This window comes from Castanea sativa, chromosome 8 (assembly GCF_040712315.1).
Source record: "Castanea sativa cultivar Marrone di Chiusa Pesio chromosome 8, ASM4071231v1".
Taxonomy (NCBI): Eukaryota; Viridiplantae; Streptophyta; class Magnoliopsida; order Fagales; family Fagaceae; genus Castanea; species Castanea sativa.
Window position 1 is genome coordinate 46,152,986 of NC_134020.1, and position 15,958 is coordinate 46,168,943.

At 34.3% G+C, this 15,958-nt stretch overlaps 2 protein-coding genes across 2 annotated transcripts; one reads left to right on the forward strand and one right to left on the reverse strand.

The window, feature by feature from the left end:
• Positions 1–680: 680 nt before the first annotated feature.
• LOC142606785 (uncharacterized) lies at positions 681–6,128 on the reverse strand. The gene is made up of 9 exons (XM_075778126.1): positions 5,904–6,128; positions 5,007–5,173; positions 3,612–3,716; positions 3,378–3,434; positions 2,750–2,830; positions 2,338–2,372; positions 1,820–1,909; positions 1,542–1,701; positions 681–1,265 (listed from the first exon to the last, which is right to left on the reverse strand). Exons 1-9 carry the CDS (start codon positions 6,034–6,036, stop codon positions 1,146–1,148), a joined length of 948 nt encoding a protein of 315 aa, XP_075634241.1. The 5' UTR covers positions 6,037–6,128; the 3' UTR covers positions 681–1,145.
• Positions 6,129–7,702: 1,574 nt separating this feature from the next.
• Positions 7,703–15,623, forward strand: LOC142608344 (ruvB-like protein 1). The gene is made up of 12 exons (XM_075780096.1): positions 7,703–8,004; positions 8,836–9,024; positions 9,205–9,336; positions 9,444–9,593; positions 10,485–10,640; positions 11,465–11,599; positions 12,003–12,068; positions 12,160–12,266; positions 14,579–14,678; positions 14,786–14,877; positions 14,959–15,028; positions 15,149–15,623. The coding sequence occupies exons 1-12, from the start codon at positions 7,915–7,917 to the stop codon at positions 15,236–15,238; spliced, it is 1,377 nt and encodes a 458-aa protein (XP_075636211.1). The 5' UTR covers positions 7,703–7,914; the 3' UTR covers positions 15,239–15,623.
• Positions 15,624–15,958: the final 335 nt, after the last annotated feature.

Genomic DNA, 15,958 nt, shown 5'->3' on the forward strand with positions numbered 1-15,958 from the left:
TAAAATTAAAAAAATAGTTTTTTAGAGAATAAATAGAAAATACTAAAATATGTTGTTACTAGTATTTGAAATCTAATACTAACTCATTAAATGAAACAGATTCATTAAATTAAATGCGTGTTTTCATTGACTTTTAAAAATTAAAAACTGAAAACAGCCTTTTGCATGTTTTCAGTTTCCTTCACAAATTGAGTATTGAGAACAATTTTTGTTTTTTGTCCATTTTCAGTTGCCAAACAAGTTTTTTAATCTCAAAAATAGAAACTTATTTTTGGAAACAGAAAATAAATGGGAAAAACAAATTATTTTTGGAAACTGAAAATAAAGGGGAAAAACAAATTATTTTTGGAAACAGAAAATAAAGGGGAAAAACAATTATCACACGTACCCTAAATATCTCAGAATTGTATCCATCATTTCTTTGTGACACTTGCTGCTTGTTCCTTTAGCCATAATTTGGCAAATGACCATTAATATAATTCCAGACTTTACAGTTGCAAATAGAAAGCTAATACTATAGTAAAATCTTCACTGTAGTACATAGCAGCCTGCATTCTTTGCTACATACTATATAGTGAAAATTTTACTGCAACCATGTTGGAAAGAAGAATAATGGAGGCGATTAATGGGGGGTGGAAACAGTACGATAAGATTAACACCAATAGATTTAATTCCATCGATTCATAGGAAAAACTTCCTCTCTCTCTCTCTTTTGGATGAATATAGGAAAAGTTATTGACACCATTGTGAAAGAACATATGACATAATCACCCAAAAATAACTTCTGACAGTAACGATCGTCATAAAAATAGGCACATACATGCTTTAGGCACCATACTCGAATTTGGAACAGATGTTAGTATTACCCTCACTGAGCAGGTCTTCATGCTTGAGAATAGAGGTTCAGGCCTTACTAGTAGAACTTGCATAGTTTTAATATGAACCAGCTAACCATGCTGGAACCAGATCTAAAAGAAATGCAGTATTTCACTTTGGACATCTTGTAGTTGCTTTCCTTGGCTGAATCTAGGTACTGAAGTCAACATAGGTAGGCTTGCAAAAGGAAGTGAATTTATAACCCAAATGACAGTGAACTTCCGCAAAGCATCCAGCTCTATTAAAATAATTGCTAATGAAGATGATATTTAATCACTTGAACCATCCCCATTTTCTGGAAAGACAAATTGCAGGTCCTCATTATCTCTATAGACTTGAACGAGAGCAGCAGCTTTATAGACAAACATCCCAACCATGGCTGGCACAAGCTGTGATGAAACAAAACAACTATAAAATGACAAATCTTCCTATTAAGCTTCATGGAAATTTCTTTTCAGTCAATTTTTTTTTAGATAATTCAATAATTGAGGGAGGGAGAATTTGAAGGCTGGATGTCTCATTTGGAAACATCAGGAAGTGCCAACTAGTTAAGCACTTAAGCTACAATGGCCAGGCTCTAGGCAAATTTTTTAGCAGTCACAATACATGAATCCAGAATAAAAAATAAAAAAAATCATTCCTGTACAAGTCATTTCAAGGGTTACCTGGAAATCAAATAAGTCATTGACAAAATACTGATGAGACAGGATCCACAATCCATATATTGCTGCTGGGATCACAAGCCTAGGAGATGAAAGAGCAACTCCACTACCCTTGATGGATTTCTCTATCGAATCCTTAAGGTCCTCACTTCTGATTCCAATTCTGAGTCGGAGACAGAGAATAATGTTAATTTAGCCATAAAAGAGAATAAAGAGTGTTTGACTACAGAAAATAACAACACAGAGTATGGAGAGATCAAGGCTGAAGTTTTGGGTTCTACTTCTTCTTCTTCTTTTGCATGAAAACTTGAGGAACAATTTCTCTGGATAGGTTGTCTACATGTTTGTATAAGAGCTGAAGGTACAAGCAACTGCACTGAAAACGATGTCAGTTAAAATACAAGAATAAACATGAATAACTTGGGCTGCTAAAACATTGTAAAAATATTAAGGAAGTTGTCCCTTTGTTCTTTTTCTTAAAATTTTATGTGAAAGATATTAATTAGGTTCAGCACAAGATTCCAATAATTCCATAGAAAATCTTTAACTCCAAAAAGAATTCAATTACTGAATCTTTGCAGCAAAGGGAAAAAATCAAATCAGTCATGTGAAAGTCTAAAGAAAATGGCTTGGTTAACACATCATCCAAAAAGAAAAACGATTCAGTAATTGTTATGGAACTCCCCGTTTTGGGTCATATTCAAGTTATGGGGAATCTTTAAATTTTGAGGAACAGTCACTCAATCAGGCCATTACTTCAATTAAACAATCTAAACATATGAAGTACAAATGTTTCAACCTGAAAAGAACTCCTGTCCCATAACTAACAGCAGCCTGTAAAAGTGAAAGAGGCGGGTCAGTACTCTTTAAGCACATAAAACTACATTATTTCCAGAAATACTTGGAAAAAATTAAAAGATGCTTGATTAGTTGATTTAGTTGCTGTCAGGACAAAAGAAAAGGAAAATAACTTTTAAAAACAAGATGAGTCAGAATCATTCCAGTAAGATTCCAGGTATTCATGTATATTCCAATCCTATCAGCAGTTAAACAAAGCACAATTAACATAGTATAAAAACTGTTTGAAATTGTAGTGTACAAGGTAAAGTCTTTAAAGTTTTAATGGAAATTTTTTTATTTCTCATGACTCAGAGCGACTGTATTGCTTAACTTTGAAGACTAGCTCTTTATTCTTCCCTGTGAAATGTTACCTGGGCTGATAAAACTATCAAACAATACCCACTGCATGCGGTTCCAATACCAACAGATAAAAGCATCATCTCCCTTTTGAGCTACAAGAGAAGGCGCAAAAAAATCAGCATCCTCTACAATATCTGAATAATTTTGGTTTTGGAAATGATGCAGCAAAGTAAAAAAGATATAAAAGAAATCAAAATGGGCCTGGTTAATCCTTTCTTTATTACTTCTACTATTGAGGTTTTTTGTCTTCCCCAGAAAAGAGACAAAAAGAGGGGAGGTGGGGAGGGTAATATAGAGTTACAACCTCATAGAACGTGAAGGTTATGTTTTAGGTGAACATAATAAAGCTCATCTATGTACGCTTTTTTATTGATGAGTCCACACACTCGGAGAGTCTTGAATCCACCACCTCATCCTCCACCTTGCTCTTACAATGCAAGGTGATAACATTTGAGCAAGTAAATTTATATATGCACTCTTGATAAACTATAAAATACAAAACCCAACATCATTGATTTCATGAAAATTAAAACCCATCAAAAGAGAAAAATTCAGCTGCATAAACAAATTTTAATTCCCAACATCACAGACTTTGCATAAAAAACCAAGGAACATACTGAGTCAAGAAAAGTATCATACAGCTTCATATTTGAGGAGGTTCAGTTTCTTTCTTCTTTCACTATCATCCTGCAATGCCTGTAATGCATATATAGATAAGAAACAACTGAAATTGAATGCATAGATAAGTAATAAAAAAAAATTCCATGACGGAAATCTTTTGTATTTCTTAGGGGTTGGAAGGTGATGGTGGTGGGTTTTAATAGCAAACATAAAGCAACAGTGTCAACATAATAAAAACAACTAAAAGCATACCTTAGCAATGGCTTTCTTATTGACTGGTGCAGAGTTGTCACCTGATACCCATTGATGGGTTCTTGACAGTTTCAAAAACCCACCATCGTTATCACTTTCCATTACCTATAAATAAAGGGTCATTAAAAAGGTGAAATGGTGAATGAATTTGCTTGTTCACAAATATAAACATGAAACACTAATATAGCAAGATTTTGCAATTAGAGTTTTGGAAGAATAAAAGGGCAAAGAACTACCAAAGTAGGAAGGCACATTTTAGTTTATGGTATCAGTCACAAGTTTTAGAGATTAAATTAAATATAAATCAAAGGTGAAGGTTGTCACTAAATAAAGCTAAAATTTGAACTTATCAAGGACCAGAAGATGCAAAAAGTCTCTGTTTGTCTGGCAGTGCAATTAAATACTTTCCACATTTGATGAGGATCCTCCTTCCCTCTCTTGATTTCATTAAATCCAGCAACTGATTTATTTATTTACAAGTCATTCCCCAAAAGCTTATGCTTCAAGATACATGCATCTGACTATTTTTGCTTCAGGAACCCACACATTAAAATTGTGTTTTAAACTAATGGATCCATCATAAACTTTCCAAAAAAGATGAACCAAGAACGAGGGAATGTCATCATAAATATTGTAAAATAGGCATGTATGAGCTTTGGGATTCCTTCAAGTTAGACAAATTGTCCTGTCAAATTCTCAGAGCTTTAATACACAATTATCTTACACAATAATTTCTATTAATTCCTAACAAAAAATTTCATCTAGTAATCTAGGGGGCTCTAGAAATGATCAGAAGTGCTGAGATAGCCTGACAGGTTCGCTATACTTCAGATACTTTGAAGCATTATATTCTCAACCCACAATCAGTAATCAGACCACTCTTTCCAATTGCAAATAGTCATATGAGGCATAGGAGATGTATAAAATCTGGATGTGTGGAAGAAAGGATGATGGGAGTCAAAATCAGTTTGTTGACGGTGATGACAAATGGTCAGAGAAACAGTTTTGCAGAAAAACAACTATCTTGATACAATTTCTATTTCAAATGAAAAAAGGATTTCTGGAACCTACATTAGAAATGTTCATTATTTATGCAGAATGCACAAGGACCACATTTTATAATCATTTACAAATCCCAAACAGTTTGATATGCTAAAATTATGGTTATGCCATGTTCTCGACAAGGATACAAAGCTGAACCCTGATTTCATAAAATTGCTGATCATAAGTGCAGCTTAAGAGTTGAATTTCATTCTTCCCATTCACTTTTTTTTTTTGGAACACAGTTGACCAAACAATGATATATTCCTTTAAGTTAAAATCAAGTAATCCTGCAAAGAAAGTATCTTTTTATGCTAGCTAAAAAAAAAGGAACATTAAAAGAACTTAGTGTACCTGCTCTGCTTGTTGAGGAGTGTCAGCAGGTTCGCCAGCATCAGCATCTACAAATTGCTGGACCTCCCTCTGCCAAAATATATCAGAAGCTTTTGATATAAAATCTCCGCTTAATTTTCTCTCCTTAAAGAACATTTGCAAAACATCCTCCTCTGCTACTCCACTCACTGGAAGTCAAAAAATAAAATAACAAAAAAGATAAGGTTGCAGTAATTACACTGGTGAGTTGGTTAGGGAGCCAACCAGCAACCATGATCACAAGGCACATGCAACTCAACACAAGTAGCTAAAAACTAGTACATGATGAAGTACTATAAAAAGAAACAAGTCCTGACAATTTACTAGGTCAATGAAAAATGCATACATAAATCATTAAGTGTAACTAGAAAGAGCTCTCAATCTCTAGAATTCTAGTCGTAACATCCATCTACAAAAGACCAAAAAAAGTGAATAACTTGGCTCTTATAAACAGCATATTCTTAGTCACATCACAATTAGTAGTTTCAAAAGTATGTTTGGCCCAACAAAATCTGCTGTCAGAATACATATCCAAGTGCCAATTACAAGGGAATGAGGTGCCATTTTAGCTAGAGCTCACTGGCAAAAGTCCTCAAATGTTACCCAGAACCCCAAATTTGTGCACTTTGTAAAAACATCATGCAACCTATATAAGAGTAACTATAACTATTAGTCCAATATCCAATGACACCCAAGAAAAAAAAAAACCATAATTTACTACAAAGATAAAGTCTTTGTATGAAAAAAGGAAAAATAAGAGTTTGAATTGGGTCTTCCATTTTCAAGGAAACTGAGAAGAGTTGCATTGTTATCTGAGTGATTCTATTCAATGTAATCAAAGTGAAGAAAAGGTACTATAATTATACTACACTGACTTACCTGGGCGAGGACTTGTTCTTAGGACTGAAACAGTGGGAAGTGTGGAACGAGGAGTTGGAGAAATTCTTGGAAATGGGATGTTGGAAGAGCTGGTAGTGGTAGTGAAGCACCTAACTCTTGAAAGGGTATCCATTGTGATTGTGCAATCCCGTCCAGGCTCTTCCTATGAAATGATGAACAAATATCTTTCCATACAAAAAATATGGAAGTAATCTATCTGTGTGGATGATGTTGATTGGGGGTGTGGGCAAAACTGAAAAGGACATTCAAAATTGTGTAAAAATTGGCTTTTTTCCCAGTCTCATGGGACATATTAGCAATTTATTGTTTCGTATTGATAATAAAATAAGAGAGAGTGAGAGATTTTAGAATTTTTGATGACAAAAAATTAGAGGAATCTAATTTATTTATTTATATTAATATCTCAATAATTGCAACTAATGAGAGTAAATTTGATCCTAAATGTTATAAACACACCATAATAAGTATAATGTGTGAGGAGGAATCCAAATATTGAAGTGTCAAAATGCATGAAATCCAATCATTTAAAAACCATATTATATGAGTTATAATTCAATGTTATCACGTTTGAAAGTAATATAAACTATAAAGTGGAATTTTTTTTCCTCAAAACAACAAAAAAAGAAGTGGAATTTCGATGTTTATCAACATTTGGATTCAAATTAACTACTATATTTTGTCCCTCTCACCTGTGAATCTGGATGCTTAATATCTAAATTCCACTTTTTTTTTTTTTGCTCTCCTCTCTTCATTCCATTTGATATATTTTCAATTCCATTATATTTTAATTTGTTTATCCCTCTTTCCATTCACATTTCTCGTCCATTTTAATAGTTTGGTCTACGATCTAGGTGGATCTTGTCTCTTCAAAAGACAAGATATAGTTTTCTTTTTTTGAGAAACACACACACACACACATATATATATATATATATATAAGAAAGAGAATAAGATAAGAAAATACATTCATACGCCAACATCAAAATATAGTTGAACATGCAAAACTCACCCTCCCTTTAAGAAACTTACAAACTTTTTAAATAACTTTCAGAGATAAATTGGCAATCATATCATAGTCTCAACTAGCACTATTTAGTGTTACCAACTAAAATTTTTCATCCCATCAAAAAAAAAAAAAAATCATAATTTAAATTCTCTTTTATTGTTGTAACTATCGAAATATCAACAACAAACTGTAACTAAGCATGATATTTGTTTCCTCCGAAACTTGATATTTGACCATAATACACATTTAAAAACTCAATTTTTACATTGCAATATTTCAACCCCACGGCCATATGAGCTCGATAACTCATACCATAAGCAAAACGACATACCAAAAGTATCAATGTTGTTAAAATTATAATAAGTTAATGACCACATTTAATAGAAATTGATAGAAATATCTCAATTGAATAAACTCGCAATTTATTTAGCAGACTAAAGTGAACAAAGTATAATTAAAGGCCTGAAATGAATTTTGGTCAAAGTTAAATAATATAATTTATATTTTTACCTATATATATTTTTATTTAAAACCATTCTTATTGTTTTATAAGGTGTAAAATGATTACTTTTAAGTTTTGGTATTTAGATTTTATTAACATCTCTTTTACCATTAATAATATATACTCCAATCGATCAATATACTCGTAACAATTTCCTTTTTGTATGGGTTACAAATGAGCTGGATTTCTACTGGGTCGACATTAAGACCACAAACCCAACTAAATCCGGCCCATGACACTATTTAAACTCCAAAAACCATTAAAATAACAAAGGGTCGTAACTCAGGCGGAGCCCCATTCAAAACCAAAAGATCCATTTCCATATCCAAGTCCCAAATTTAAGTCCAGCCGCGAAGGCGCGTTGCCTCTTCGTTCTCTTCCGCTTAAACCCTCACACACACCTTGCTCACCACCACCAAGCTGTTTCAGCAAAACCCAAATTGAACACACAGAGCGAGCGAGCGAGAGAGAGAGAGAGAGAGATGGATAAAGTGAGGATAGAAGAGGTCCAGTCCACTACGAAGAAGCAGCGCATCGCTACTCACACTCACATCAAAGGTCTTGGCCTTGAGGTATATAAGTTTCACACTCTAATTTTCCACTTTTAGACGCTTTAAGGGTTTTTTGTTTTTGTTTTTCTTGGTGTTTAAATTTCTATAATCTATTGCTGTCATCTACTTACATTTTCTTTATATGAATTTATTTTCAAATAATCGTTTTTTTTTAAAAAAATGATACGGTAGTTTGCTCTAGCTGTGCTTAGGGTGCGTTTATATAAGCTGTTGGAAAATTGTGTTTTGAGTTTAAAATGAGCTTTGATTTTCCAAAACGCCTAACCAAATGGACCCTTAGTATCATATATTTTGTTCCAAGCCCGGAAAAAGAGGAGGGTTGTGGCAGGTTGTTGTCATTTGTGAAATTTAGTCACTTTATTATGAATTATTATGTGATTGGTAGTTGTTATACTTGTTTGGTCACTGAATATGATGCTGAGATTAGTTCTTTAGGACTATATGATTCTGAGGATTTTAATGGTTGTATGGACATATGGATAGTGCATTGTCATGCTCTGCTTAATTTTCTTTGTACTGTCCTCTCTCGCCTATATGTTGATGTGTGTGCGTGCGTGTTTGTTTGTTTTATTATTATTATAAAGTGGCAGACCTTTGTTTTGTGGGCAAGAAAACAACATTTGAAATAGAGCTTGTGAATGTCAAGTATATACACCTGTTTACGGGCACCAAAGGTGGGAAAAGGGGTCACTTGTCAGAAGACCAAATCCTAGAGGCCTAAATAGATCCTTGCTTGAATTGATATTGAATAGATTATGGCTGGTTTTCTGGTTTGATCTTCATGTGAATAACTGGTAATTCTATGTTGGATTTTTGGTCATTAATTTCCAGGCCAGTGGAAGAGCATTGCCCTTGGCTGCTGGGTTTGTGGGTCAGGCAGAGGCAAGGGAAGCATCTGGTCTTGTAGTTGATATGATACGGCAGAAGAAAATGGCTGGGCGGGCACTTCTACTGGCTGGGCCTCCTGGTACTGGAAAGACAGCTCTGGCTCTTGGAATAGCGCAGGAACTTGGGAGCAAGGTACTTCTCACATTTTATCTTGGTAACTTGTTTTTTATTTTTATTTTTTTTATCAACATTTTTTGTGTTTCCTTGGTGAGAGTTCTCTGTTGATGTTTCATGTTTTTCCCCCATTATGATATTAGATGATTGATGGTCCTTCAGGCTTATTAAATAAAACTCTTCTTTGATATTTTGCAGGTTCCATTCTGCCCAATGGTTGGGTCAGAAGTGTACTCATCAGAAGTAAAGAAAACTGAGATTTTGATGGAAAACTTTCGACGGGCCATTGGTCTACGTATCAAGGAAAATAAAGAAGTCTATGAAGGAGAGGCAAGTTACTAATGCTTCTTTGATATTAGTCTGATGTGACCATAATCTCTTTGTGTTATTTTTATCTTTACTTCTTAATTTTTGATATGTTGCTGTTCTTGTCATAGATTACTGAACTTTCCCCGGAAGAAGCTGAGAGTGTGACAGGTGGCTATGGTAAAAGTATTAGCCATGTGATCATTGGATTAAAAACTGTGAAAGGAACCAAGCAACTGAAGTTGGACCCAACCATTTATGATGCCTTGATCAAGGAGAAGGTAGGTTCCTTTTATTTATTTGCTGTTATTGTTGCAATGATAGAAATATATTTGCTTTTTTGATATATTCCTTTACTTTGTATAATCTCTTTGCAAAGTATATTAAATTTACTCATCCTTCTTATCCATGGAGTGTGTGAAGCTGTTATATGCAAAATTTTTAATGACTGTGTTCATTTATTATTGTCACCATGCAAAATGTTCTTCCATCAAAAGGAATACGATCCTTGTGGATTGGTGTTGTATGTGTAAAGCTAGTGGCAAATTAGTTGAATATCTAAGGCTTTATTGTTTTATTGCTAGAGATTTGTGGTCTTTTACCTTTTCCTTACTTTGAGTGGGTGATAGCTTCAAAGGTTACTGATTGGTTCCTTATGTTTGGAGGGCAAAGTAGCGGATCAATATTGAATGCTACTCTACGTATAACATGGGTGATTTGTAGAGAACAAAATGATAACAGTATGAGTGAATGCTTGCTTGCTTTTGGCTGCATCCTCATTTTTTTGGTTTATAAATAGATTTTCTAGACGAGATGAATCTTAAATGTGGTCCTTAGGTGAACCTTTGTACACATCTTCTGTATACTTTATGTCCCTTTTTTTCCTAATAAAAAATTCAGTATTACTAGTGTTGCAACGTGTGCTTGATTATGCCAGGTCATTTGTTTTTGGGGCTAATTTCTGTTTTATTTTAAAATTTTTTTTTTTAACTTAGGACAGGCAACTCAATCTGATGTCAGGTCACTTTGATCCCTGTTCTTCATTTTCCTGCTGTTTTTATTTATTTTTTTTAGAACTTTTAACCTGGGGTTTGGCGTGCTCAAAGGAGAATCTAATTTAAAAATTGATTATAGTTTGATCCCTTTTTGGTTTACCTGATACAATGTTGCAGGTGGCTGTTGGTGATGTTATATATATTGAAGCAAATAGTGGAGCAGTAAAGAGGGTGGGCAGAAGTGACGCTTTTGCTACAGAATTTGACCTTGAAGCAGAGGAGTATGTTCCACTTCCTAAAGGAGAGGTTCACAAAAAGAAGGAGATAGTTCAGGTCTGTTTTCATTCAGCTACTAGTTTTTTTTTGTGTATTTTGCATATTCTTAAACTCATAAGTGACATACTAATTTATAATAATAGTGTTGGACATTTCCTGACTATGTGTGTTCCATATGAGATCAGGATTCAAGATAGTTGCACATTTCAATTTTTTGACTGTCAGTGTAGTTAGTAATTGCAGCATTTCTTTCATAAATGCCATATCGACATTGTGTGAAGCATATGCCATCAAAATATAAAGAATTTAAGCTGCATGTGTTTGAATTATTAGGGAAATGCATTACAAAAATTATCTGACGAGACGTAACTGACTCTTGAAGTTGCTTGAATTTCTCTTATGACTGCAGCCGACCCAAGGATGATATAGCTATAATTTAATGCCTCTTAAGTTGGTTGAACTTATCACCTTGTGACTCTTGGTGGCTTAGTAAGTTGTTGAGCTTCTTATAGGATTTGTAACCATTAGGCCTGTTCTAAGTGGTAAAGTGGGGGGTGGAGTTGGGTGGTTCACACAATCATATTTTGCTCAGCCAAAGAAAAAAAGGGAAAGAAAAAGAGAACTAAGAGAGAGAGAAAGAGTGAGACTGAGCTTAATGTATATAAGCATTGCTTTCGGTTCATATGTGTGTGTGTATATATATATGTATTGTTGTGCTTCTGATAGAATTTTCTTTTGGTTTTCTTAGATTATGTTGATGTTGACTGTTGGTACTGGAAGTTTATACTTATCAGAAGACTCATAAACTAATCTTTTTTGCTATGTAATGGGCTTCCTATTTTGATGTTCAGTTTTATGTTTGCTTATCCAATCTCTAACAGGATGTAACACTACATGATCTGGATGCTGCAAATGCACGGCCTCAAGGTGGGCAAGATATACTGTCACTAATGGGGCAGATGATGAAGCCTAGGAAAACAGAAATCACTGACAAGTTAAGACAAGAAATTAATAAGGTACTACTTCATAATTTTTTTTTATAAGAATTAATAATAAAGTGAATAAATTAATCTACTTCATAAATTTATATCAGATATAAATTTCAACGTATTATTTTCTTTTGATAGAAGCTTAAATCATGGTCAGCAAGACATACGAAGTTTCTCAAAAATTTCTGCAATTATTTTGGGAAATCCTTTTCTTAAGTTATTATTTTTCTTAACAGTTCTCTGATTAAGTTGAAAATTCCAAGACATTGACACAGTCCATTCTTCTTTTCACCAATAATACATAAAAAATCATTCTATACTTTGTCTTTATCCCACTATGATGCATTAAAGATGAGATGGTGTATGTTTGTTCCCAAATTTATGTTTTTGTCTAGTTTTGGAGGTAACTTTTTTTTTTTTTAATTGACAGGTTGTAAACCGGTACATTGATGAAGGTGTAGCAGAACTTGTCCCTGGAGTTCTATTCATTGATGAGGTTCTTTTCTCTATTATGTCTGTCCATGTTTTAAATGTTTCATGGTTGCTCTTTATTATTTATTTATTTGTTTATCTATCCTTATTTGCAGGTACATATGCTGGATATGGAATGCTTTTCATACTTGAATCGTGCTTTAGAGAGCTCACTATCTCCAATAGTAATCTTTGCCACAAACAGAGGGTTTTGCAATGTGAGGTATGAAATTCTTGGGCACCTTGAAAATTTTGGAGTGCGTCTTCCTTTACCATCTTTTTAACCTTAATAAGCAACTTGATACATATGAAAGTCACCGTTGCCAGTTGTCAAGTCATAAATCTTAAAGCAGAAATTGAATGCATTTGTAATTGATTAATAGATATGCATGATATACTTCTCTTAATGTGTTATTATTGTGGTTGGTGTTATCATCATTCAGGCCTAAACCAATAAATCTGCCATCCGTATTGCATTGTTAAGGCATCAGACTTGATACTTAAGCCATACAAAAGAGTGCATCACAAATTTCTTTTGAGCACTATTTTTCCTTTATGGCTTATAACTGGAGCAACTTGTAGATGTTTTCTTTGGCTTGCAATGGTGGTCAAGGGATAAGAAAGTGAAGCTGTGCTGATGCCTAAGTAACAAAGAGTTTAACAACTAGGTATTGTATGTGTTTTGTGGGACATGGGTTTGTGAAATATTTTAAACCAAGCTGCCCACTGCTAGAGGATCCATACCTAGGAACTTTGTCAATCTGATATATAGAGCTTTTATATTGTTTATTCATTTTCATTTGATCTGCTAATGTAAACACAAAGTTAAAAAAATATGGTCTTCATGGCTTCTGTTGTCTGTCCATGATTAACTAGGCCTTTTCCTAGGATGATGCCATGGTGGTTCCACATTTCTCAATGTAGTAAAATGTCAAATGTTTGGATTGATCGATGATCTTAAAGCTGCATTTGGTGGGGTAGGATACGGCTTGCACCCCAATTGCTAATGGTGGATTGGGTGAAAAAAAGTTAGCGACCTTAACGAGAACATTTTGGGTAAATGGTTATGGCATTTTGGGTTGAAGGAAATGCTTCTATGGAGACATGTGGTAGCCATAGAATATGGAGAAGAGTGGGGAGGTTGGTGCACAGAGTCTGTTTGAGGAACTCATGGTTGTGGCTTATGGAAAAGCATAAGCATGGGTGGGAAGGGTTTCTACTGTATATATACCCGCTTTGATATAGGGGAGGGTAGTTGTGTTTAGTTTTGACATTATAAGTGGTGTGGTGACCAACGATTGAGGATGATTTTTCCAGATTTATATGATTGTTCATTAGTTAGAGATGCCTTTATTGGCTCCTTGCCGGGGAGACAGAAGGGAACATAGGAATAGGGGTGTCAGATTTGAGCATGACTATTGATTGGGAGATAGAGGTGGTAACCTCCTTCTTTAATCTCCTTTATTTCAATATCCCTCATTGAGAAAGTAGAGATAGATTGATTTGGCAATTGAAAGGGAATGTAGATTTTGATGTGCGTTCTGTTTGTGATGCCTTAAGGGGTCCCTGTTCTAAGAGTTTTCCTCGGAAAAGTATTTCATGTGTCATGGCCCCAGGAAAATTTCTTTTTTGTTTAGACGGTAGCATAGGGGAGGATCCCTGCAATAATCTCATTAAGAGAGTATTCATGCTAGTAGGGTGGTGTTGTAAGCACCATAGTGGGGAGATTGTGGAGCATCTTTTGTTACACTGTAACGCTGCATTCAAGCTGTGGATTTTGTTTGGATGGTGGAATTGAATAGGTGAGCGTTTTTCACATATTTGTAATCTGACTCTATTACATTTGATGTGGACTCTATTGTAGGAGTGTAACCGTCATAAATTTGAGTATTTGGGAATTTCAAGGACACATTTGATAGAATTGTTTTTTTTTTTTTTTTAATTTTAATTTTATTTTATTGGTTTGATTGGTATCAGGCATGGGGTTTTACTAATTGTAACTCCATTCTTAAGTTTTTAGAATCATTATACTTCTGTACATAACATCTTGTAATTCTTTAGACTCCTTTGTGTACTTTTCCATGTGCATGAAGTAGTCTCGTTCAATAGAATTCTTATTTACTTATCAAAAAAATAATTGGGGGTTTTTTAGCAATCTTATTGAGCAATTGTGTGTTGGGCTAAGTTCTGTTGTAGATGGGCTCAGTGGTGGGGGTTTACTTGCTTGGATGAAAATGGTGGTTCAATTGATTTTGTGCAAGTGATGGAGGTTGGTGGCATGTGTGACAGCGGTTGCTTTAATTTATATATATATATATATATATATATATATATATATATATATATATTCTTGTTGGTGATGCTTTAATTACTTTGATCTTTTGTGTTTATAGTGGTCTACAAACAATAATGCTTTTGTCATCTGGGCTTTACCACATAATTGCCTAGGAACCTTGACTTAAGTTACTTTGATGTTTTAAATTATGAACATGAATCTTATAAAAAATTTCTGAATATGAATATGTTTTCATGCAGAGGGACTGATATGAACTGTCCTCATGGCATACCTGTTGACTTGTTGGACCGGTTGGTTATTATCCGAACACAAACTTATGATGTTGCTGACATGATAAAGGTTCAACCCAAATTTTGTTTTCTCTCACTGTCTAGAATTTCTCTTCAACTCCTAACCATATTATCATTGTCCAACATACTGATATTTGTGGTCTTTGTTACTGTCAGATTTTGGCTCTCCGTGCAAATGTGGAGGACCTAGTTATAGATGAGGAAAGTTTGGCTTACCTGGGTGACATTGGTCTACAAGCATCCTTAAGGTTTGACTTAATCTTTAGATTTGCTGTTTCTGAGTCCCATCCCTCAAAAGATATTTAGTGACGCTTCTGTCATCTCTTCAGGCATGCAGTTCAGCTGTTATCGCCCTCCAGTATTATGGCAAAAATGAATGGCCGGGACAATATCTGCAAGGTATTAATATGATTTGGATTAATCTGTAATCAATGTGATTGAAGATGATTTAAAATATTGCAGAATTCTTCTTCCATCAGCTACATTAGTAATTTTGTTTCAATTTAATATGATTTATAGGCAGATATTGAGGAAGTGAAAGCTCTCTATATGGATGCAAAGTCTTCAGCAAGACTTCTTCAAGCGCAGCAGGAAAAATACATTTCATGATAATTCTAAACAATTTTCCCTGAATGTCAAAGGTAGTCTGAATTTGGAAGTAGCATTATTTAGGTTCGGTTAGCTTCTCTGTCGTGGGTTTTGAAAGAGCAGGAGGTTTTGGTCAAAGACTTTGGCTTTGTTGATAATTAATGTGTGTAAAGGCGAAATGTTTCGGAAGTGTTCCAAGCTACGGGAAATTTGTATTTGTCATGAGTAGTGTCATGGTTATGCTGTCAGCAGCAATGCAAGTAAGTGGTGGAACTTTAGTTGTTGCACCATTCTGTTAATGAATACATCTATGTATGGAACTAAGCTTTCAAATACACCATATTTACCCTGGAAAATTACTAACCCAGTTATGTGATGATCACTAATTCTCAACTTTATTTAACAATTTTTATGCGAATCTGTGTGAGCTTTATTTACAGCATGTAAGTAGCCATTGCTTTATATTTTCGTCCTGACTCCTGTGCTTCACGTGCTACTTGAAGAAATAGTGATTAAGGGTAAATTGGAAGAGAGATATATATATAGATATATATATATTGCTCGAGTTGTTCAACCATTATTATATATAAGTCCAATTTCAACATCAAATGTGGGTTTCCTGAAATTATGAAAGAAGGAAAAACTAATAATTTGGTTTTGATGGTGAATGAGATAGTATGCATCCTTTCATTCCTTTGCACAAAGACATTCTTAAGGGTTATGTGTGGAGAGTATTGCAGG